At 41.8% G+C, this 25,355-nt stretch overlaps 1 protein-coding gene across 24 annotated transcripts in view; it reads left to right on the forward strand.

Moving 5' to 3' along the window:
- Positions 1-25,355, forward strand: part of lrrc7 (leucine rich repeat containing 7) — a 217,932-nt gene that overhangs the window by 109,794 nt on the left and 82,783 nt on the right. For all 24 annotated transcript variants that reach the window (XM_086047845.1, XM_086047838.1, XM_086047837.1 and 21 more), the window contains 3 exons: positions 21,101-21,218; positions 24,444-24,522; positions 24,750-24,839. In XM_086047845.1, coding sequence (XP_085903971.1) covers positions 21,101-21,218; positions 24,444-24,522; positions 24,750-24,839 — 287 coding nt within the window. The remainder of the gene's footprint in view (positions 1-21,100; positions 21,219-24,443; positions 24,523-24,749; positions 24,840-25,355) is intronic.

Consider the following 25,355-nt stretch of genomic DNA (forward strand, 5'->3'; position numbering starts at 1 on the left):
GTTGCCATGGTAATGGACAGAGACTGCCACCTATGGTGATTTTTAAGCGGAAGACGCTGCATAAAGAAAAGTTTACGGCCGGAGTCATCATCAAGGCCAATCAAAAGGGCTGGGTGGACGAGGAGTGGCTGACTGCGGGTGATTTTCCCCAAATACTGTATTTATTTCTACCTCATACCTAATCGCTTCACTGTATAAATGCCCCGACACGCTGCACCACATTTACTTCCGCAAACACGGGAGTGACGTCGTCTCGCATGCAGGTCACTTTCCGGTCTTTCGCAAGACCGAGGTCGCATTTAAAATGTAATATGAACGGTGGTGTGAACCTAGCCAAAGAGACCGGATGTTTTTTGCCACACGTCACCGTTGCTGTTAATCTGTGACTGCATGCGCGCCAATCTCACGGCCGCTGTGAAAAACCAAGTGAAGCAAATGAACTCCGAGCTTGCCATTATTCCCGGAGGCTTAACAAAGGAACTCCAACCACTGGACATAGGTGTAAATAGGGCGTTCAAAGTTAAATTGCGAGCGGCGTGGGAGCGATGGATGGTGAACAGGGAACACAGCTTCACAAAGACTGAAAGGCAGCACCGGGCAAGTTAAGCCACAATTTGTGAATGGATTGTGGATGCTTGCACTGTTGTGCGAGCTTTCGCAAAAGCCAGCATCATTTCTGAGGAGCCGCACGGCAACGAGACTGACTCGGACAATGACGAAAGCGAACCTGGCGTGTTTAATGGCGGCAGGGGCGGCATGGCTCAGTGGTAGAGTGGTCGTTTCCCAACCCTGAGGTTGTCGGATCGATCCCCGGCCATTGTGACCATGTCAAAGTATCCTTGAGTAAGATACCGAACCCCCAGTTGCTCCCGATGCTGCGTCATCAGTAGGTAGATGAGGTACTGTGTAAAGTGCTTTGAGTACCCAAGGTAGAAAAGCGCTGTATAAGTGACAGCCCATTTACCATTTAATGGAGAGCTTGCCCAGCTGTTCGTTTCGGACACCGAAGATGAGGACTTTGATGGATTTGTGGATGATAGTTAATAACTGAAAATTACGTGAGTACATTGTTAAATGTTTCAATAAAAAACAACCGAACTCAGTTTTGCTCCCGCTGCTTTCTTAAAAACATACATTAGCATGCTTGTTAGCATATGATTTAGCTTGCATGCATGCTACCGTGTGTTTTAAGCTATTGTATGTTTTACCATGCCTGCGCCCAATAATTCAGTGCGCCTTATGTGTGTGTTAAATACAGAACTAACTGTAACTGTGCCTTTTAATACGGAGCACCTTTTGGTCATGAAAATACGGTAAATATTCTTTGGATTTCACTGGGTCATTAACCCTTCGCCTGTACTCTTGTCTCTGCTAGGCTTTTTGGCATTTTGGTGTTTTCCCCTTCAAATTAAGATAAAATATGAAATAGAATATTGTTAAAACCGGAGAGATCTTGGTATGAGATATGTATCTATGTATTATATTATTTAAAACTTACTTTATTCAAAAATAAACATCATATTGTCACCACCGAAACCATTATGTCACTACCGAAACGTTTCGGTAGTGACCATTTCGTTAGTGAATTGAAATTTAGGAGTTAGAGATTGGGACAGCCACCTCCCAATAGGAAGTGACATATAAAAGTTGACTTTTTATACATTCAATTTAATAGTATCTCAATTAATGCCTTGTGGTAAAATAGATCATAAAAAGATATTACTATACATGCAAAGTCTGAACACTTAATTGTTTTTTAAAATTTGATTTTCATTGTGGGACAGCCATTTCAACCAATTCGGTAGAATGGTTCACATACATATCTTCTTTTTTTCCTTTCGGCTTTTCCCTTCAGGGGTCGCCACAGCGAATCAATTGCCTCCATCTAACCCTGTCCTCTGCATCCTTTTCTCTCACACCAACTACCTTCATGTCCTCCCTCATTACATCCAGAAACGATACCATCCCGTCCTCCTGTCTGTTATCATGGGGAATGTTTGATCGCTTCCCAACAAGATGGACGAGCTAGCGGCGCTTACCCGGCACGAGAGGGACTTCCGGGAGGCTAGCCTGATGCTATTCACGGAGTCGTGGCTAACAGTGCTAACGCCGAACGCGGTCGTAGAATTGGACGGCTTCCAAATCATACGCGCGGACAGGACGATGGAGAGTGGAAAGAGGAAAGGAGGAGGGCTGGCTGTGTTTGTGAACGATAGATGGTGTAATCCTGGGCACATCACGATTATGGAGCAGCTTTGCGGCAGGGATATTGAGCTGCTAGCTGTTGGCATGAGGCCATTCTACATCCCGTGAGAGTTTAGTCATGTGATCGCGGTGACCCTCTACGTCCCACCAGCTGCCAGCAGTGACACAGCCTGTGATGTCTTGACTGCAGCAGTGAGCAGGCTACAAACACAGCACCCAAATGCCCTGGTACTCATCTCTGGTGACTTCAATCATGCCTCCCCTTCCTCCTCTCTGCCTTCATTCACACAGTATGTCACCTGCCACACCAGAGACAATAAAACACTGGATCTTTTCTATGCCAACACCAAGGAGGCATACACATCACTGCCCCTCCCCCCGCTGGGCAAAGCTGATCACAACCTGGTGGCTCTCCAGTCTGTGTACAAACCTCTGGTCTGCAGGCAGCCAGCTGTGACCCGCACGGTGCAGAGATGGTCTGGAGAGGCCGAGGAGGCCTTAAAGGACTGCTTCAGCACAACTGTGTGGGAAGTATTCAGCGATGCTCACGGGGAAGACATTAGTAGTCTAACGGACACTGTTACAGACTATATAAATTTTTGCATGGAGAACACCATACCCACCAGGACAGTAAGGTATTTCTCCAGCAACAAACCCTGGATCACAACAGACATAAAAGCTCTCCTGAAGGAGAAGAGGAGGGCTTTTGCGTCAGGGAAGATAGAGGTGTGGAGGACTGTGCAGCGCCAGCTGAGGAGGAGGATCAGAGAGGGGAAAAGGTCCTACAGGAAGAGGATGGAGGAGCAGCTGCTGCAGAATAACGCCAGGGGAGTCTGGAGGGGCCTGAAGACCATCTCAGGCCACGGACAACCCAAGACCCGGACTGGGGGGGACCTGCAGTGGGCAAATGAGCTGAATCTCTTTTTCAATAGGTTCGATCAGATGCCTGCCTCCACTCAGTCTCTCCTGCTGCAGCCTCCACCTACTCCTCCTGCTGGGCGTGTCACCCCCTCCCCCCTTTTCTCCACAGCCTCCAGCTCCCAGCTTCACCAGATAGCCACCACTCCCTCCTGCCCAGCCTTGGCCTTCACAACATCTCAGGTGAGGAACCAGCTGAAGAAGATGAAGGCAAGGAAGGCAGCGGGTCCAGATGGCATCAGCCCCAAGCTCCTCAAATCCTGCGCAGACCAGCTGTGTGGAATTGTCCAGCACATGTTCAACCTGAGCCTGAAGCTGGGCAGGGTCCCCCAGCTATGGAAAACATCCTGCCTGGTCCCGGTGCCAAAGACCCCCCACCCGAAGGAGCTCAACAGCTTCAGACCAGTAGTGCTGACGTCTCACCTGATGAAGACCCTGGAGAGACTTGTCCTTGTCCACCTGCGCCCCCTGGTGAGCTCCTCAATAGACCGACTCCAGTTCGCATATCAGCCTGGCATCAGTGTGGATGATGCCATCATCTACCTCCTCCACACTTCACTCTCCCACCTGGAGAAGGCGGGGAGCACTGTGAGGATCATGTTCTTTGATTTCTCCAGTGCTTTCAACACCATCCAGCCCACCCTACTGGGAGACAAGCTGGAGCGGGCGGGGGTGGCCCACCACCTCACCACATGGATCCAGGACTACCTTACAAACCGGCCACAGTATGTGAGGACACAGGACTGTGTGTCTGACGTGCTCCTCTGCAGCACGGGGGCCCCACAGGGAACTCTCTTGGCTCCCTTCTTGTTCACCCTTAACACCTCGGACTTCAACTACAACACCCCTACCTGTCACCTGCAGAAGTTCTCTGACGACTCTGCGATTGTCGGCCTCATCACAGGCGGAGATGATCGGGAGTACAGAGAACTTACTCAGGGTTTTGTGGACTGGTGCCAGCAGAACCGCCTCCTGATCAATGCGGGGAAATCCAAAGAAATGGTGGTGGATTTCGGTAGGCGCCAGCACTCTTCACCTGCACCCGTGAATATCCGGGGAACAGATGTTGAGAGAGTCTCAACTTACAAGTACCTGGGTGTTCATCTGAACAATAAACTGGACTGGTGCGACAACACAGACGCCCTCTATAGGAAGAGTCAGAGCAGACTCTTCCTACTCAGGAGACTGAGGTCTTTTGGGGTTCAGGGGACACTCCTCAGGAACTTTTATGACTCGGTGGTTGCATCGGTCATCTTCCAGGGAGTTGTCACCTGGGCAGGTGGCGTCTCGGCCCGGGACAAGAAGCGGCTGGACAAACTGGTCAGGAGGGCCGGCTCTGTCCTGGGCTGCTCCCTGGACTCTGTGGACTCGGTGGGGGACAGGAGGATGTTGGCCAAGCTGTCATCAATGCTGGGCAACCCGGACCACCCCCTCCAGGGCACCCTAACAGCACTCCACAGCACCTTCAGTGACAGACTGTTACACCCTCACTGTGCAAAGGAGAGATTCCGCCGTTCCTTCTTGCCTGCTGCTGTCAGACTCTTTAACAAGAACATTGTGTAGTCTCTACAAACTGGCGGACATTAGTGCAATTGTGCAGTCCTGCACCTGAGCTCATATCGTGCAATACCCAATATTCCCCACTACTGTAATACCGTGCAATACTCAACATTCCCCACTACTGTTAGTCTAGTTTTATTTTTATCCAAAGCTTTTCCTTACATTTCACTACAGCACTGCAGCACTGTCACTTACTTAGAGTATTTTTTCCTCTGTACTATGTACAGGCCGAAATGAGTGTTCCTCATATTTTTTATGTAGGTTGGTGTGTATTTACATGTGCATATACACATGTTACTGCGTATATTTACATAGGTTTGATCCTAAATGTTTGCCGTCAATGTTATACATTAATGGCCACATTATGCCGCCGCCCCTGTGTGACCTATATCTTTTCTGCTGTAACAATGAAAATTTCCCCACTGTGGGATCAATAAAGGCATTCTTATCTTATCTTATCTTATTCCTGATCCTACCCTTCCTGGTCACTCCCAGAGAGAACCTCAGCATCTTCATCTCTGCCACCTCCAGCTCTGCCTCCTGTCTTTTCCTCAGTGACACTGTCTCAAGACCAAACAACATCACTGGTCTCACCACAGTTTTGTACACCTTTCCTTTCATTTTAGCTGAAACTCTTCTATCACACATCACACCTGACACTTTTCTCCACCCGTTACAAACCTGCCTGTACACGCTTCACCTCTTTTTCCACACTCTCTATTGCTCTGGACTGTTGACCCTAAGTACTTAAAATCCTCCACCTTCTTGATCTCTCCTCCCTGTAACCTCACTCTTCCACTTGGGTCCCTCTCATTCACACACATGTATTCTGTCTTACTGCGGCTAACCTTCATTCCTCTCCTTTCCAGGACAAACCTCCACCTCTCTAGCTTTTCCTCTACCTGTTCCCTGCTCTCACTGCAGATCACAATGTCATGTCATGTCATGTCATTTTCCAAACCGCTTATCCTATATAGGGTCGCGGGGAGTTGCTGGAGCCTATCCCAGCCGTCAATGGGCGAAGGCAGACTACACCCCGAACTGGTCGCCAGCCAGTCGCAGGGCACACATAGACACTGTCACTGAGCGGGAATCGATCCCACGCTGCCCGCACACAACTCAGGCGTGTGTACCACTACACTATCAGCGGACCTGCAGATCATAATGTCATCTGCAAACATCATAGTCCATGGAGATTCCTGTCTTACCTTGTCTATCAGCCTGTCCATCACCATAGCAAACAAGAAGGGGCTCAGAGCTGGTCCCTGATGCAGTCCCACCTCCACCTTGAACATCTCTGTCACACCTACAGCACACCTCACCACTGTCTTACAGTCCTCACACATGTCCTGCACTGCTCTCACATACTTCTCTCCAGACCTCTTCATACAATACCACAGTTCCTCTCTGGGCACCCTGTCATATGCTTTCTCCAGATCTACAAAAACACAATGCAACTCCGTTTGGCCTTCTCTGTACTTCTCTATCAACATCCTCAACGCAAATACTGCATCTGTAGTACTCTTTTTTTTTTGGGCATGAAACCATACTGCTGCTCACAAATGCTCACTTCTGCCCTTAGTCTAGCTTCCACTACCCTTTCCCATAACTTCATTGTATGGCTCATCAGCTTTATTCCTCTGTAGTTGCCACAACTCTGTACGTCTCCCTTGTTCTTAAAAGTGAGAACCAGCACATTTGTCCTCCACTCCTCAGGCATCTTCTCACTATCTAAGATCTTGTTGAATAACCCAGTCAGAAACTACTGCCACCTCTCCTAGACACTTCCAAACCTCAACAGGTATATCATCAGGACCGACTGCCTTTCCACTTTCCACATCCTCTTCAGTGCCCTCCTCACTTCATCCTGACTAATCTTTGCTTGTTCCTGGTCCACAGCAGTCACCTCTTCTAGTCTTTGTTCTCTCTCATTTTCCACGTTCATCAGCTCTTCAAAGTACTCTTTGGCCTTTGCTAACTCTACCTTTACCTTACGCTCCATGTACTCCTGTCTACTCTCCTCATTCCTCTCAGTGTCCCACTTCTTCTTAGCTAACTTCATTCTCTGTATACACTCCTGTACCTCCTCATTTCATCACCAAGTCTCCTTATCGACTTTCCTTCCAGATGAGACACCAAGTACTGTCCTACCTGTCTCCCTGATCACTTTAGCTGTAGTTTTCCAGTCATCTGGAAGCACCTCCTGTCCACCCAGAGCCTGTTTTAATTCCTTTCTAAAAGTCATGCAACACTCTACCTTTTTCAGCTTCCACCCTTTCGTCTTCTCCTCTGCCTTTGCCCTCTTCATCTTCCTCACTACCAGACTCACCCTACACCCCACCATCCTATGCTGTTTGGCTACTCTCTCGCCTACCACTACTTTGTAGTCACTGATCTCCTTCAGCTTACACCGTCTACACAAGATGTAGTCTACCTGTGTGCTCCTACCACCACTCTTATAGGTCACCCTATGTTCCTGCCTCTTCTGGTAGAAAGTATTCACTATAGCCATTTCCATCCCTTTTGCAAAGTCAACTACCTTCTGTGTTCCTCTCCTGGATATCAAACCTGCCCATCACCTCCTCATCCCCTCTGTTTCCTGCACCAACATGTTCATTGAAGTCCGCACCAATGACAACTCTCTCTCTTCTAGGTATGCTCTGCATCATTCATCAAAGTCCAGCCAGAATTTCTCCTTCTCCTCCAGCTCACATCCTACCTGGGGAGCATATCCACTAACAACATTGAACATCACACCTTCGATTTCTAGCTTCAGACTCATCACTCTATCTGACACTCTTTTTACCTCCAGGACATTCCTAACAAACTCCTCCTTCAAGATAACTCCTACTCCATTTCTCTTCCCATCTACACCATGATAGAACAACTTGAACCCTGCTCCTAAACTTGTAGCCTTGCTCCCTTTCCACCTGGTCTCCTGGACACACAGTATGTCTACCTTCCTCCTCTGCATCATCCACCAATTCTCTACCTTTTCCTGTCATAGTTCCAACATTTAATGTTGCTACTCTCAGTCCTATACTCTTAGCGCTCCTCTTCTCTCTCTTCCCACAAACACACTTTCCTCCTCTCCTTCTTCGACCAACAGTAGTCCAATGTCCACCGGCACCTTGTAGGTCAACAGCGCCGATGGCGGTCGTTGTTAAACCGGGCCTCGACCGACCCGGTATGGAAGTCATATGTTTGATTCGCATCTTTGTTTGGCAAAGGTTTTACACCGGATGCCCTCCCTGACGCAACCCTCTGTATTTAGGCTTGGGACCGGCACAATAAGACACTGGCTTGTGTCCTCTTGTGGCTACATTTATTTATATATATATATATATATATATATATATATATATATATATATATATATATATATATTAAAAAGGGTGTAATGGTTTGCTGAATCACGGTTCGGTCTTTTGGAAACTTCGGTTCGGTATATTTTCGATACAAAAAAACAGATTTAAAAAAAAAAATGTTAGGTTTTTTTGAAAAGATCACAAGTAAATGGTACATTTTTTAGAAAAAATAAATAAAAACGAACCATTCGGGTGATATTCTAAGAAATTACACCAGAATAAAAAATACACTAACAATAAAGATCTCTTAATTTAGTAAATGATTAAGACTATGAAATCTTTAAAGACTCAGCAGCAAAAGTCTATGACACACCAAAGTATTCAAGTTAAAGACAAGTTGTCATTACAGTACATCTACTGCATCCACTTTTTGTGATAAAAAACCCCATACAATAACAGTTACAATTATTGCTAACCATATTAAAACTCTTTTTATAATGAAAAAAAATTGTCATGTCATGTCATCTTCCAAACCGCTTATCCTATATAGGGTCGCGGGGAGTTGCTGGAGCCTATCCCAGCCGTCAATGGGCGAAGGCAGACTACACCCCGAACTGGTCGCCAGCCAGTAGCAGGGCACACATAGACACTGTCACTGAGCGGGAATCGATCCCACGCTGCCCGCACACAACTCAGGCGTGTGTACCACTACACTATCAGCGGACTTGAAAAAAAATTAAAAAGTCTTTATGGAATTGTATACACTTTTTAGGCATTGAAATATTTGAATGTTCAACAGCATAATGAATTGGGTTATCTGTGTTGTGGTCGGATTTGTGTGTTGCTGAGTTGTGACGTTTCCGAGATTCATGAATGCATCATACGGCAAGCGAGCTGAGCAGCGGAGAAGGAAGAGCGCGAGCAGTTATACTTGGATTCATAAAAACGTGATAATTAAACTACGTCTGACGGCGTGTTACTGGAAGAAGCTATAATATGATAAATCTCGCTATTTAAGTTTGGCGTTTTTGCTCCTTCAATTGAGAAACATTCATAGTCGGATGATGCCGTGCATGCTAGACGTGCTAGCCGCAACATAGCCACCTATCTCATGTAGCAATGTCGGCACACAACTTTCTGACTTATCCATGCACCTTTCCATATCGGCGATGGGGAACAAGAAAGCCAGAATGTTCCCAAACAGGAGACCGCAGTGTACGCGGGGACCTTCAAGCTCTGGCTTTTTACTGGCTCTCACTGTTGTGCCGCCACTCTCGTCTCCCGCACGCAACAGTCAGCGTCCGTGCATAAGCTCGCGCTAATAAGTGGACTGAACCGAACATGCCACACCAAAATGTATTAATACACCCGAGTGTACCGTTACACGCCTAATATATATATACATATATTACAGTAGGATCAGTGAAAAAACTATTTTATTATTACTCCAACATATGTTTTACTGAGCAAGATTTTATGGTTTGACTTGCTTCAACCAAGTGATATCTTGACACGGCCGCGTGTCAGGAGTGCGGCGCCTGCATTGTGATGTGGTACAAGTTAAGTCTGTTCTCAACGTCGTTGAGAAATAGAAATAGGCGATGCCCAGCTATGGTATTTTTGTGACGTTCAGCAAATAGCAAACAAAAAAAAACGAAAAAAAAAAGAAACCAAGTGTACTTGGTTCAAGCTGTTAATTAGTTACTCCTGTAAAATATGTTCAGTATATTATGTGGAAAGTACAAAATCCAGACGAGTGCAATGCGGTACACTAGCACATTTTATTCAGTCTCTGCGGCCTCCAGACACCGATAGGACAGCAAGAGAAGAGGGCGACCACCTGAAGCAGCTATGGAAGACAGTAGGCGAATCCACTATAAATTATAACTCCCAAGTTATCTGTAAGAATCTGAGACTTAATTGAGAATTTAAAATGAATGAATAAATCAACCAATACTATCTTTGCAGCTTTAGGTTTTTCATCTATCATTCCATTGCTTTTACTGATGTTTTAGGTTTTTGCCACACTGTTGTTTCAATATCAGATCACATTGCACATTTTTTTCCAGCCTGCTGTCTATATTGCAATATGAAAAATACAGGAAACCATAAAACACGTGTGTGAAAATCAGCACACATTTATCTCCCTCTCTTATTTATTGTTCCGCGATTGGTTGGCAACCAACTCAGAATGTATCCGCATCTGACACAAAGTCAGCTGAGATAGGCTCCAGTGCACCCATGACCCCAGTGAGAATAGTTGGTCCAAAGAATGATTAGACCATTGCTATTCAATTACAAATTAGTCGGGCCAAATTTTCAAATCAAGAAATGTAGCCGGGCCGGACACATTAGGCGCCCACTAAACAGCTGATAACGACCAATTTCAAACCAATACAGATGAAAAAATATGCACTCATTAGTCTCCCTTTTAGATTTGGAAATATGACAAAGGCAAATCAAAAAGTGCATAAAAACACAATAACGGAGCTGTTATTGAACAGGTACTAGATTTTTTTTTCCACTTAAAAATAAAATAGTCCGCTGATAGTGTAGTGGTACACACGCCTGAGTTGTGTGCGGGCAGCGTGGGATCGATTCCCGCTCAGTGACAGTGTCTATGTGTGCCCCGCGACTGGCTGGCGACCAGTTCGGGGTGTAGTCTGCCTTCGCCCATTGACGGCTGGGATAGGCTCCAGCAACTCCCCGCGACCCTATATAGGATAAGCGGTTTGGAAGATGACATGACATGACATGACATGACAAATAAAATAAATTGAATAAAAAAATAAAATAAAATTCTGATAATATAGTAATAATATATTTACACGATGGCCAAGCATACAATCTTTGACAGTTTCAGAGTCAGTAAATGGCCTTTTCTTCTTGGCCAAAATCCACGGAGGGAAGCAGCTGTAGCTTTCTCTTGAGCTGTGCATGTCCTCGCCATTGTGGTACAGCTCTGGTTGTAAGTGGCAATCAAACTGCACTTTTTCCATTCTCGCCTGAGATCCCTCTGGGAAGTTTGTCCGTAAAGTCGGATGTTTCTTGATATGGTGCCTCTGACATCTTTTAGTACTGCCATGCAATCGTGGCACATTAAACACATGGGTTTGGCGTTTGAACTTGATGGTAAAATAAACAAGTATTTGTCAGTCCAGGCACAGTTAAATCGTCTGTTTTCATTGTCAATTTTACGTTTCAAAGTTGAAACGGACATGTTTTTTCCCCAGGATCTTGCCACTACTGTACTCCTGTTTGCACCGCTAGCCACGCTTCAAAACAACACCCTGCAATGTGGGTAGGCTACGAGAATAGTAATCGTAATGGGCTGTCACTTGTATAGCGCTTTTCTGCCTTTGGTACTCAAAGTGCTTCACACTGTACCTCATCTCCCTACGTTGTGTCAAACACTGTAGGAATTTCTGAATTCTTGCCAACCCAGATGCCGTCTGCATCTGCGCTGGAATAGATGGATGGATGATTTATTATTTGGAAAATATATAACAGCTTCAGTAGAAAGGAAACTATGCTCAGTAGAGCACAGCACCTAAACTTATATTATTTTGTCATTTGTGTGAAGTCTATCTGTTTTAAAATGCACTGTAGTATTGGAGCAGGTTAATAGTACTTCCTGCCAAACTTCAAGTTAAAATCATTTATTTTCAAGCACACTTTTGTTGTCGTAAGTATAGTACATGTGTACAGCTTGGTTTGTCCCTTGAAAGTAGCCAGAGCCTACCCAACCCCCACCCCTCAGCAAGCAACCCAACACGTAGTCTGTTGCGATATGAATTTGTTGCATGCTGAGGAGCATTACATGCCATGCAGGCATACAGTTGTTTCCTCAATAATACGAAGTAGTTATCATAAGTACTGTACATAACACTCTGAGCTGCTCTGTTTGTGTTATTTGAAGGGTTATAATTACCGTAACATCGGTGCTGATTCCTATTAATATAGCCATGGCTTTTTGTATTACTGTATGTGAATATGAAGGTAGTAAACTTTGTCATTTAATTCTTTGTTCTACCTGTCAGTTTTACAGTAAACTACAACTACTGGTACATCAACAAAAGTAGTTTACAGCAAGCACATATTGCCTCTTATTTTGAAAATTGTTCGCGATTTGTCAAACTGCATACAGCCACTCTAAAATAAAAAAAAAAGGTACCAAAATAGTACCAAAAAACGTGTCATCTTGGAAGGTGGGCTACCATGATACATGGCACTGTATATGGTCGTATATATGTCTAAAAATCTATCTATATACTTTAGTGGAGTATTTTTTATGATTTTTTTCAGCCTACTTTGTACTTCTACTCCTTGCATTTTACACAAATACAGTATCAACACTTTCTAATGTCCTGGATTTGACAATAAACTGCATCCGGGCAGAGTGGGGAGGTCACATGTGAAGTTAGTAAGTCCCAACTAACTTCTAACAAAATGCACACAAAAGACCCTTATTACCCATTTTGTGATTAGCGGGTGGTCATTGCCATAAAACTGAGCATGTTCCTAGGTTATACAGGTGTTGGCAACAAACTTGCTGCCTTGTGAGTAGGCCTTGGATGATAATGCCCAGAAGACTGTCATTTGACTTTTCTGCTTTACATTTGACCATGTCACATCGCCATACTCCCTGCTGCTTTGGCAGGTAATGGCCAATTTACAAGTGAAAGTTGGCTAATTGTGGGTCACTGATGGTGTAGTGGTACACACGCGTGAGTTGTGTGCGGGCAGCGTGGGATTGGTTCCTGCTCAGTGACGGTGTCTGTGTGTGTGTGCCCTGCGACTGGCTGGCGACCAGTTCAGGGTGTAGTCTGCCTTTCGCCCATTGTCAGCTGGGATAGGCTCCAGCACCTCCCCGCGACCCTGCACAGGATAAGCGGTTTGGAAGATGACAAGTTGGCTAATTGTAGCCAGCAGAGTTGTTTGTCAAATATAGGCTAACCCAGATTTGTAGTTCAATAGTTGTTATAAAAAAGTTTTCAAAAAAGCCCTGGGTGTTCTAGTGTTAAAGGCTAGGCCCACCGCTGAAACTGTGGTTGCTGTCAGGAAGGGTATCTGACCAGAAAACTCAAGCTACAATTTTAAATTACGAGGGCCAAGTCCAATAGCTTGAAGAGATCTGCTAGGGCGTTTCCTGTAAGCAACATGTGTTAGCAACCACTGGCTGGTGCGAAAAGTGAGCAAAGGTTACCTTGGAAGTCAGCACGGCCGAGGCTAAGGATATCAGTGGAAATTAAGTTTGGTTGTTGGAACATAGGCTCCATGACAGGGAAAGAAACATCAGTGTTAGTGGAGGCATGTAAAAAGGTAAGAAAACAAAACATAGAGATCATGTGTGTAAGAGACTATGTGAATGGGGATTTCATTCTATGCCCTGCAGATTGGAGTTTCTGATAAGGTTAAAGAAAGTTACTTGGAAAGCTTTGAAGAGTTAATTCTCAACATAGACCAGATTGAGAACATTTTAGTGGGAGCAGACTTAAATGGACATGTCGGTAGAGGAAAACACAGATTTCATCAGGTGCATGGAGGAAATGGGTATGGCAAAAGAGATGAGATGTGACAAATGCTGTGTTAATTATCAAGCAGCTACAGGAGAAACACCTACAGGTAAATAAAGCCTTATTTTTCACATTTGTAAACCTTGAAGAAAAAGCTTATGATGGTACCCTAAGAAAGAAAAATGTCACAGAAAAATTCATCTGATTGGTCAAAGTGTCATACCATGGGGTTAGAACAGTAAGGACCAAACATGGGAAGACAGACAGTTCTGCATCAATGATGGCTTTACACCAGGCGTCAGTCAGGTCTGAGTCCTTTTCTATTCACCGTTGTACTGGATATTATCAGTAACAATTACAGGGATGGGGCACCATGGGAACAGTTGTATGCAGGTGATTTGGTACTGATGTCTGGTTGTGAGGAAGAGCTCCAACAAAAGTGTCTGTCCTGGCAAAACGGTATAGTCAAAGGGACTTAATGTCAACACATCCAAGGCAGACATAATGGTCAGTAGTAGAAATGAAAAGATGATTAATAACAAGGATAACAGTAACTCCAGTCTAAAACAGGTGGAGGTGTTTGTGTACCTGGGATTAATGAAAAGGAGGCTCTGAAACAGCGATAAGAGCAAGAGTGACCGCAGCATGGGCAAAATGGACAGAACTGTCAAGTGATATGCGAGTCAGGAAAATGCAGAGAAGAGAAAAAGTCAAATTACGGTGTACAGTAACAGTCATATGACCGTTATTGTTGTATGGAGCTGAGGTGAGGAAAATGGGGGAAAAGGAGGAAAATGTTTTAGAGGCAACAGAAATTAGGTTGCTGAGAAGAATTAAGGGAGTGACATTGAAGGATAAGGAGGGAAGTGAGCACATCAGGAGGGAGTTAAGGATAAGCAATACCAATAAGAAGGTAAAGGAGATTAGAATGAGGTGGTACGGACATGTGATGAGAATGGAGGAAGATTACCCTGTTAGGGAGGCTGTTAGTCTGTAGTTAGAAGGAAGAAGACCAAGAGTAAGGCCAAAGAAGAAATGGGAAAGATAATGCACATGAGGTCTTACTCCATTCAAAGTGAAGGTAGAGGATGCTCAAAACCGTTCTTGTAGAGTAAAGACAAAGGCTGCCGACCCCGTAGTTTAGTGGGAAATAGTGTAGGAAAAGAAAAACAAGAATTTGTACTTTCTACTCCTAACACACAAAAAAGCCTTGCTACTATTTAATTTTGGATTGTGTTCATTACAATTTATCATTGTTCAAAACACCAATCTGGACAAATCATGCAATGATAAATCGAGTGATTTTGATTTTGGTCGGATAAGATGTATACACATATAACATTCAGAACCCCCTGAATATCAACTTATAACATTCAGATACAAACAATGGTTTGTACTTGATGCATTGCACCGGCACGTGACACAAATCATCAAATCAATAACAACTCGCCACACTGAAACTAGTGTACAGGTGTATAGCTTTGCCGGTAAGTTCCCAACCGAATAGCAGCAGCAAGGAGGTTCATAGCCAGAAAAGACAGTCGCCCATCGCACATCCCTGGTCGTACTTGGAGGAGTTTTTTGTAAAACTCATTTGAATGCGATGCAAACATTGTGAACCGAACCAAAGTGCCACCGGCTAATAGTTTTCAAAAACTTGCCGTCAAACCTGAAAAAGCATATTGAGGTATTCTGAAAGTTATTTATCAAATGGTGTCGAGGTTGTGATACTTAATTTGACTTCAGACAAATGTTTTAATGTGAGTTTAATTTATTGCTATACCTAGTAATGTACCAGCGCTAGCTAATAGTACATGAGAAATGCCACGGTGTGCTGGCAAGCAACAGGCTGTGATTCAATGTTGCAAGCTTGTTTGGTGGGCTGTGTGTGTGATATTTGAAAATTTGACTTTCGTCAAATTGAATTTACAGTATAGATATTATACTTATCTGAAGTCATATTATTTGTAGATCCAATATTTGTAAGTAATACTAACGTATTTTCCGGACTATAAGTCGCTCCGGAGTACAAGTCGCACTAGCCATAAAATGCATAATAAAGCAGAAAGCATATATAAGTCGCACTGGAGTATAAGTCGCATTTTGGGAGGAAATTGTGCACTTAGTACACATGATTTCCACTGAGCTACGATGGTAACATTTAGCTAACATTCACACATGTAGCATACAAGAAAATTACTTTAAGATAACTTTAAACTCACCGAAACAGTTGTAGATCGATTAAATAAGTATTTTATTTATCCCCGACCATATAGAATGTTTCCAAGTCTCCAAACGTATTTATGTATTGGGTCGTAATTATGTCTTCGTCTCCTCTGTGGTCGGCTTCTTACGTGTGTGGCTGCATGATGCAATACCCCAGCCAGAGGCAGGCAACTGCCTATGGTTCATTCTTGTCAGCTATCGTCTGTAAGTAACTTAGACAATTGTGTGTAATGAGCATGCAACATTTATATACGATCTGAATTGTGGATGATTGTGTGCATGTTGTTGACTGAAAATACTAATTGCTATCGTCAATGCTAATCGCGATCGCTAATCGCGCTCGCTAATCGCCATCGCTAATCGTTAGCATGTCTGCCTGTTTGTGGTTAATTTTTGTTCAACCATCGTATGAAACTAACTTAGACAGTTGTGTGTAAGTTACATTTATATACGAGCTGAATTGTGCATAATTGTAGGTTGTTGACTGAACATACTAATCGCTATCGCTAATGCTAATCGTGATTGCTAATCGTTAGCATAGGCTCATCTTGTTCATGTCTATAAAAGTACATGTGTATGTAATGCATAGATCGATAGTATTTTCTGTTTCTTGTGCAGTTTCACAATATAAACAGGCAACTTCGCTGCACACCTAGAGTCTGTGGAGTTTGTTTGTGAATGTTTAGCTGTTGGATAAGCTGGCTTCCCTGACTACTAAGGCCTGTTGGTTGAACAAAACATTAGACTTTAACCGTTTAAATTATTCATGCATTTTAATAGCTTTTAGGGTGTATCTTATGTTTCTTTATGTGGGTTACAATAACATGTGAAATAGAAGTAATTGTCATGGCTTGTTAGTGCTGACTTGTATTTATGATGTTTTGTCTCCCTCTGCAGGCGCTTGAGTGGTAAAGCGCCTGCAGAGGGAGGCAAAACATAAATACAAGTCAGTACTAACAATCCATGACAGTAATACTGTGTTAATAATTTCACACATAAGTCGCTCCAGAGTATAAGTCGCACCCCCGCCAAACTATGAAAAAAACCTATAGTCCGGAAAATACGGTAATTACTTTTGGCCAGTTGTGTAATCTTCTGCGGCCATAACATATCCCAAGTTTGGGTGCACATTACCAATAAAGGTTAGTGATAACATGTCCAAAAGTTGGACTTTTTGCACCATTACAGTTCTGAACTACAATGTAGTCATCATATCTTTTGCTCCATGAAACACACGTTAATGTTCAGTAGTACACATGGCACCTTAATGTATTAGCCTTGTAGGCTTACTAAGTGTGATTATATTTGATGGGCATATGTGCAGGTGAAACAGGTAGCCTTTACTATAACATTTGAATATAACAATCAATATGCCCTTTATAAAATGTGTTTGGGGGCAGGTGGGAAAGTATCGATGATAATTTCCTTTTTGATGGCAAGGCATTGTGGTACTTTTATAGTAAGGATAAACAGTGCAACCCTCGTGGTAGTACAATGAAGGTGTGAAACTCTTAATTCTGGATCGTAAATATATTAAAACATGTTTGAAAACATTTTCTTTACAATACGTTCTATGCAGCCCCACTAGTCTAACACAGTATTTTGATATTCTGGTGTTTGTTAAAAACGGGTGGATTTTTCTGCATAGTTCATATTCCACAAAAACAATATTAATTAGAATGCCGCGTTTAAACTAGTGCGGGTGCATAGAACATATTGTAAATATTTTTTTTTACTTGACTTCCCCTTTAAAACAACAACAACAAAATATATATATTTATATATATATATATATATATATATATATATATATATATGTATATACACACATATATATATATGTATATATATACATATATATATATATATATATATAGAGGGAGAGAGAAAGAGAGATTAAACAATTTGAGATTAATTAATTATGACTTGTAATAATTGATCTGATTAATCTATTTTTAATCTCATTTAAAAATTGTTGAGAAAACCCCCAAAGCCCCCCATTGTCTGCATGTACTGTTGCTGTATTTATGGTGGATATTTTTATTTATATTTTATTATATCTATCTTTTTTTTTCAATTACTCAGTCATTTGCTATCATTTGCTGTAGCTTTAGTCGCGACTAGTTGATTTGCATTTATGTGATTGGCTTGCATTTATGGTATTTGGCTTGTACTGCTTCTTTGTCAAGAAAAGGCCTTCTTACAAAGAAGGCATATCACTCTGCCTTTATCAATAGTGCCGTCAAGGCGTTTTTAAAAATTTACCATTCATCGAACCAACAACATGCTCCTCCACTTTCACTTCTTCTCTCTGCTCCTGAACTTGCCCTCCGTCCTACAATAGGAGCCTATCAGGTTATGCAAAACACAATGAAAGCCAATCAGTGTCCACCACTTCAGGGTGTGACAAAGACACTAACCATTGTTTTTTACGACCCCAACAACTCAAGCACAAGCCCCACTCATCAAAATCGATCACATCACTGTATAGAAACAATAAAGTTATAGATTACAATTAGATTATTGTGTAATTGAAAAAATAACGCTTTTTATAACTGTGACTGTAATTAATAAATAAAAAAAAAAAAAATATATATATATATATATATATATATATATATATATATATATATATAGGACAAATAAATGGTACATGTAGATGACAAATAAATGGTACATTTTTTAGAAAAAATAAATAAAAGCGAACCATTCGGGTGATATTCTAAGAAATTACACCAGAATAAAAAATAAACTGATAATAGATTAATTTAGTAAATTATTAAGACAATGAAATCTTTAAACACTCAGCAGCAAAAGCCTATGACACATCTAAGTATTCAAGTTAAAGACAAGTTGTCATTACAGTACATGTACTCTATACACTTTTTGTGATAAAAAAAAAAATACATACAATAACAGTTGAAATTATTGCTAACTATATTAAAACTCTTTTTATGATGAAAAAAATTTTAAAAGTCTTTCTGGAATTGTATACACGTTTTAGGCATTGAAATCTTTGAATGTTCAAGAGCATAACAAATTGGGTTATCTGTGTTGTGGTCGGATTTGTGTGTTGCTGAGTTGTGATGTTACCGAGGTTCATGAATGCATCGTACGGCAAACGAGTTGAGCAGCGGAGAAAGAAGAGCGTGAGCAGTTGTACTTGGATTAATAAAAACGTGATAATTAAACTACGTCTGACGGCGTGTTCCTGGAAGAAGCTACAATATGATAAATCTCACTATTAAAGTTTGGCGTTTTTGCTCCCTCGTTTGAGAAACATTCACAGTCGGATGATGCCGTGCATGTTAGACGTGCTAGCCGCAACATAGCCGCCCATCTCATGTAGCAATGTCGGCACACAACTTTCTGACTTATCCACGCACCTTTCCTCATCGGTGATGGGTAACAGGAAAGCCAGAATGTTCCCAAACAGGAGACCGCAGTGTACGCGGGGACCTTTGAGCTCTGGCTCTTTACTGGCTCTCATTGTTGTGCCGCCACTCTCGTCTCCCGCACGCAACAGTCAGCGTCCGTGCATAAGCTCGCGCTAATAAGTGGACTGGACCGAACCGAACATGCCACACCGAAACGTATTAATACACCCGAGTGTACCGTTACACCCCTAATATATGTATGTATGTATATGTATATGTATATGTACATACATACACAGAGGTGGGCATTTTACTACAAATTGAGCATTCGTTATTCGTCACCCGTCTGCAGTGTGGGTACCCTTCCCTTGTCCGTCATTCGCCTTTTTTTCCTGAGGTAAATAAATATACAGTACTATGTACTATAGGCAGGGTCCGCCTCTGCGTCATAAATACAAACGAACATGTCCAAACATGGTCCCATTACGTCGACAAGGGTCCAGTCAAAGTATTCCGGTAAAATAATGAGTCCATGCCAGGCTTTACATCCATAAAGCCACGTTATCTGCAACTGCAAACGTTACCAATTTCCATCACATATCACTATTTTTTTATGCATTTGCGATCGTAGCTTCACTTAGCATAACCGGATTAGCAACGTACAAATATCAAGCGAAAGGCATAATCCTTGGCCTTTGACTGACACCAGCCCATCTGCAGAACCTACAGAAGCCAATGAACGGCAGTGTGTAAAAAAGTCACTCCCATTATATATACTTACGTAGCTTTGGCTAAGCACAGCGGAACTGAATGGTGACTGATGCATTGGATAGCCAATAAAATTACCCAGACAACGATATGGGGTGTGTCATACAAATCCTCTTGGAAAAAAAAAAAACTCGCTGCGTAAACGCCTTTTTTCCGTGCTTCGTTCTCCTGCAGAACGTGCGTAAAAAGACTCTGCCATCGCAAATCCTCCTTTGCTGTTGTTGTTGGGTTTTTTTTGGCGTGCAAACATGGCAAACCAACAGTAAAAAAAGAACTACACCGTAGAAGATGCCAGGGAACTGTGTTTGTGTCGTGCAAGCGACGACTCTGATGTTGTTTCGTCAGAGGTGGAAGGCTCCGACGCATCTAACTTTGATCTGACGCATCTAACTTTGATGCTGACTGGGCACCATCAGTCCCCTCACTGGGCAAACAGCCCAGAAGAGGTAGCCCCAAGTCTAAGCTTTCATTAGAGCCCAGGATCATTATTGTATGTTGAAGCATTCCAGAATAGCAGCCTATTTTCCACAGTATTCACACAGGTTACCCAAATGTAACATTTGGGCTTCGCCTGCACCTTTTCTTTAGGAAAACATGTGTAAAATGCTAATTTTTTGTCGAATTATTGTCAAATTTGAACTGATCTTGGGGAGACCTCAAGCTTTGATCTTGTAGTGTTTTCAAGTCCTAATCAACATTCTAAATTCATTTTCAAGGCAGATTTTGTGAAAAGAAATTAGACGAATATAAGATTCGCCTTTTTGTTTTGTTTTCAAACATCCATAGTTCAGTGACAGGAGCACTTACACAGATTCTGACTGTTTGGGAGAAAAATTCAAAATGTTATCTTCAAAAAGAGACCAAAACTATGCTGATACTCCAAATGGTTCAAGAATAAATAAATTTACTTTGGGTGCACCTTTTTTAGGCGTTTTTGGCAAAAGTTGCACTCATCTTAAGGGGCTAATTAGCATTGTCCTATTCATGCTTCATATTTCTAAATGTTGTTCATTCATGTACACATTGCAATAGTTTCCACTTAATCCAGAGAAAACATAAAATGTATAATGGCAGTGATATTCAATAACATCAGGAAGTGTATGCCGAAATGTTTATTTTTAATTGTTTTGTTTTTTGGGGGGGTATCTTTTTAGTAAAAACCCATCTTGGTATGTTTTAGTAAATGTCATAATTTTCCTTGTTATTCTCCCTGTTTCTCTAGCAACTCTTCAGCTGCCAGGCGTTAAAGAAGCTGAGCATGCCTGATAACGACCTCTCCAACCTTCCAACCACAATTGCCAGCCTGGTTAACCTCAAAGAGCTTGACATCAGTAAAAATGGTAAAAAACTAAACAAAACATTATTAAAAAAAACAACAACTCTAAAACCACTGGAATGTATGATGACACTCAAGTGACAATTTGTAAATTAACAATTTTATTTAAACCCTTTACCATTTACCAAATAACAGCTTCATAATCATGGTGAAGACACACTGGTTTGTATGAATGTCCTTAAAAAATAAATGTCTTGTAAATTTGGCACATAGTTAACAATCCTGCCCTATATGAATCATGTGCAGTCCTTCATATTCTCCCCTGTCACGATCATGCACACTCACAGCCAGTCACACAGTAGCCTTGTACCGTAGCTCCACCTGCTAGCAGACTAGATGGTGACTTAAAAAAGTGCTGCTGATATACACCAATTTTTAAAAAACTATGTAAAATAAGAATATTTTGTAAATACAGTACCTAAAGAAACATAATATATAGCTCCAGGGGTCTTAGTAATTTGTGTTATGGCTTGTTAGATTGTGCAGCTGACAGCTGTACTGTAGGGATGATGAAGTCTTATTTTTATTTTTATTTCTACTGCATGTGATATTTTTGTTTTTTGTGCTAATATGCGTTTTTTGATCGAAAAAGTTTGCACATCCCTGCTGTACTGCAAAATGTGTGGTGGGGTAGGCCTCTATAAGCTTCTGCTTCACCTTACTCCTTTTGGGCTCGTTTTACTATGTACTGAATATTGTATGTAAATGAATTGTCTGAAATAACGCATACACAAATAAACTGAACTAAACTCAACCAAACTACGCTAAATTCAACTAAACTCAACCAGCTTCAGCTGCACATGGTGTCAAATAATACTGTCGGCTGGATCATTTTCTTGAAAACGAATGGAGGGTAGAATTTGCATATAAATAGATAAACACATTTATGATGTAGTCTAGGAAAAAATAGAAGATAAAACAATTTTTAACTATTCAAACCCAAGTTGAATAAGATGCATATTTTTCTAATGATATGACCACATTAGAAAGTTATTATACAGAAATTTACTTGAACACAAACTAACAAAATTAACTTATCAAAATAAATATCTCTCAAACAGAAACCTTTCCTGCTTATGAACATTCATCCTGTAACTTATGAACAGTTCAATGCCACATTATGTGGAGCCTATTTTTCCATTTATTATTCCTCTGAGATCTTGCTGCAGTGAGGCAGCGTTGTCTTTGACAACTGCAGAGTTGAACGTTGAGCAAGACATGTCTTAGTTGAGGCTCACACCTTTAATCAGTTAGGGAGAACATTTCTTTCGCACATTTATCCACTTCAATCTTCATAAAAGAGAAAAATAATAAACTTTTTTTTTAAACTCTTTTTCTACTATAATTTTCTACTATTATAATTTCTACTATTTATAATTTAAGTGTAGTATATCGACTGCCTGTACAGTAAAAATTATGCATATCTGTTTGAACTTGTAATTAATGTAAGGCTGTGTGTGTATTCTTTAGCTATTATTCATCAATGTCGATCAATCAATCAATTACCGGTACCTGTCTGTTTAACGTACTTGTCAATCATTTGTACTTGTTTATTCCACCCCAAAATGATTGTTTGATTGTTTACACAATATTGACATTCATTGCACATTCCCATATTAACCTTGATCAGAGGGGTAAAAAAAAAAAAAATCTTTACATAACGTGTCTAGCTCTGGCGTTACCTGGTGGACAACAAATTTGTCCAGGGTTCCCCTAGTTTTGTTGACATACAAAAGTATGTCTCCACCACTGAAAGCATGTTTGTTTGAGGTCAGTCAGTCCACCATGGACTAAGGAAAAATTGTGCCGGCAAACAGTGCAGTGCACTTGATAGATATTTTCTCTCATTTTTTCGACCCATGAATTTCTGCTTTCGAGTCCTTTGTATTTTTGCAATCATTTCTGCGGAGGAGTAGTGCTGCTCGAAGGTGTATCACCGTGTGATTCATGCTGATTTGTTTGTCTTCCGCTATCGAGTTTGGCGACATTACCTCGACCAATAAGTTAAGCGGATCCGGTCCCGTCATGAATATGCTGTCACCTCATTGGTCATAGAGCAGAGACGGTCCTAAGACCATTACCGTAAGTAATGGTATAAAGGCAACTGCTGCTCATTAATTCCATTGACATTTTACAGACTATTTTTGACTCTCACATTATTACGGGACAAAGTGCGTCCCTTTACAACTCAATACGGGACGCGTACTTATATTTCTAAATACGGGGCGATTCCGTTTTTCAAGGGACGGTTGGCAACCCTATTGACAGTCCTCTGTTGATGAATGGATCAACATAAGTATTTTTAGTTCCAGACTACAGTCAGTGCCCCCAATGAAAGGGTGCCAATAAATTGGCCAGTCTGGTTAGGTTTTGGAACCCTTTAGAATTTAAAACACAAAAATGCATACCATACTGAACTGAACTATCCTGATTAGAGGAAACTAGCTTTTATTTTTATTTCATTTTACTTTTTATTCATTTTATTTTACTACTGGCTTAAAAACTAATTCCACTTCTCCACTGTTGGAACAGCCCAAGAGCATCCATCCATCCATTATCTGTACCGCTTATCCTCACAAGGGTCACGGGGCGTGCTGGAGCCTATCCCAGCTGTCTTCGGGCAGTAGGCGGGGGACACCCTGAATTGGTTGCCAGCCAATCGCAGGGCACACAGAGACAAACATCCGCACTCACAATCACACCTAGGGGCAATTTAGAGTGTCCAATCAACTTACCATGCATGTTTTTGGAATGTGGGAGGAAACCGGAGTACCCGGAGAAAATCCACGCAGGCACGGGGAGAACATGCAAACTCCACACAGGGAGGCCGGGGCCGGGATCGAACCCACGACCTCTGAACTGTGAGGCGGACGTGCTAACCAGTCGCCCACCATGCCGCCAGCCCAAGAGCAAAAAAGACAATTATTTTTTGCTTCAGCTTTAAAGATCTTGATCATCTCTACTGCCATAACAATCTCATTAGGAAGACAGAGGAATTGGAAAGGAAGGGCTAGAGTAATAACATCAGCATTTAGATTTTTTTCCTACAGTAATTAAAAATTGCAATTAAGCCTCGTCATCACAGTCATTTTACAAACAATCACATTGTTGATAAAAGTTGATAGTTATCTTACTCTCTTACAAAACAAAACATGGGACTATCTGAATCATGCATAACCACAGCATTCTCTTGTCATCTCCATTTCCTCTCTCTTACCATTTCTAACAGGTATCCAAGAGTTTCCAGATAATATTAAATGCTGTAAAGGCCTGTCAGTGGTTGAGGCCAGTGTCAACCCCATCACCAAGTAAGACATCATCAGACATCTGGAACAAACGTTTGTACTGTAATATTTGTATTTGTTTGAAAGCAGTAAACAACAATGTACAGCCTTGTATCTTTGTATTGAAAATGTGTTGGATATAATAGGAAATCTATTACAGAATTTGTTGGAATTCAAATAAAAATGACAGTTATTCCTTCCTTTGTATGGTATGCTGTATATTTAGTACTCACTCGTGTTTTGCCTTCCAGGCTCCCAGATGGTTTTACACAGCTCCTGAATCTGACTCAGCTCTTCTTAAACGATGCCTTCCTGGAGTACTTGCCAGCTAACTTTGGCAGGTAATTCCGTGCATGGTATCAGCATGGTGTGTCTTGAGTGATGGCCTTATTGGAAGGTATTTACAGTACCAAAGTCTTTTTTCTGTGTCATTGGAATGATGCATCGGTTTGAAATGAACATGTTTCTTAGACTAAATGCCAGTGATGGACGTGTCATTGAACTTCCGTCATTCACCAGCGGCGGACACCAAAGTCCGTCAATGTCAGTAGTCTTTATTTCAGGCCGGTCCAGTCCGTCATTCCGTCATCATTATTTTTAACACGCTTCCTTCGTTTCTAAATTCAATTTAATTCTGTGGCCGGAAGAGTACCCAGGTCAAAAGTGCACAGCTCTGGAAATTAATATAAAGCTCCTCCCAGCACACTCGTAAACTTTCAGTAGCTGACATACAGACATACAAAACATGTCCAGGGGGTGAAATTAAGCTGTTTTTTTCGCCAAATGTCAGTGATTTTTGTATTTGTTTAGTAATTTATGAAGAACAATGGTCTTAAAAGAAAAAAAAAGGAAAGTCC

Source organism: Filicampus tigris, chromosome 12 (assembly GCF_054856515.1).
Source record: "Filicampus tigris isolate MCC_2025a chromosome 12, RoL_Ftig_1.0, whole genome shotgun sequence".
In the NCBI taxonomy this organism is placed as follows: domain Eukaryota; kingdom Metazoa; phylum Chordata; class Actinopteri; order Syngnathiformes; family Syngnathidae; genus Filicampus; species Filicampus tigris.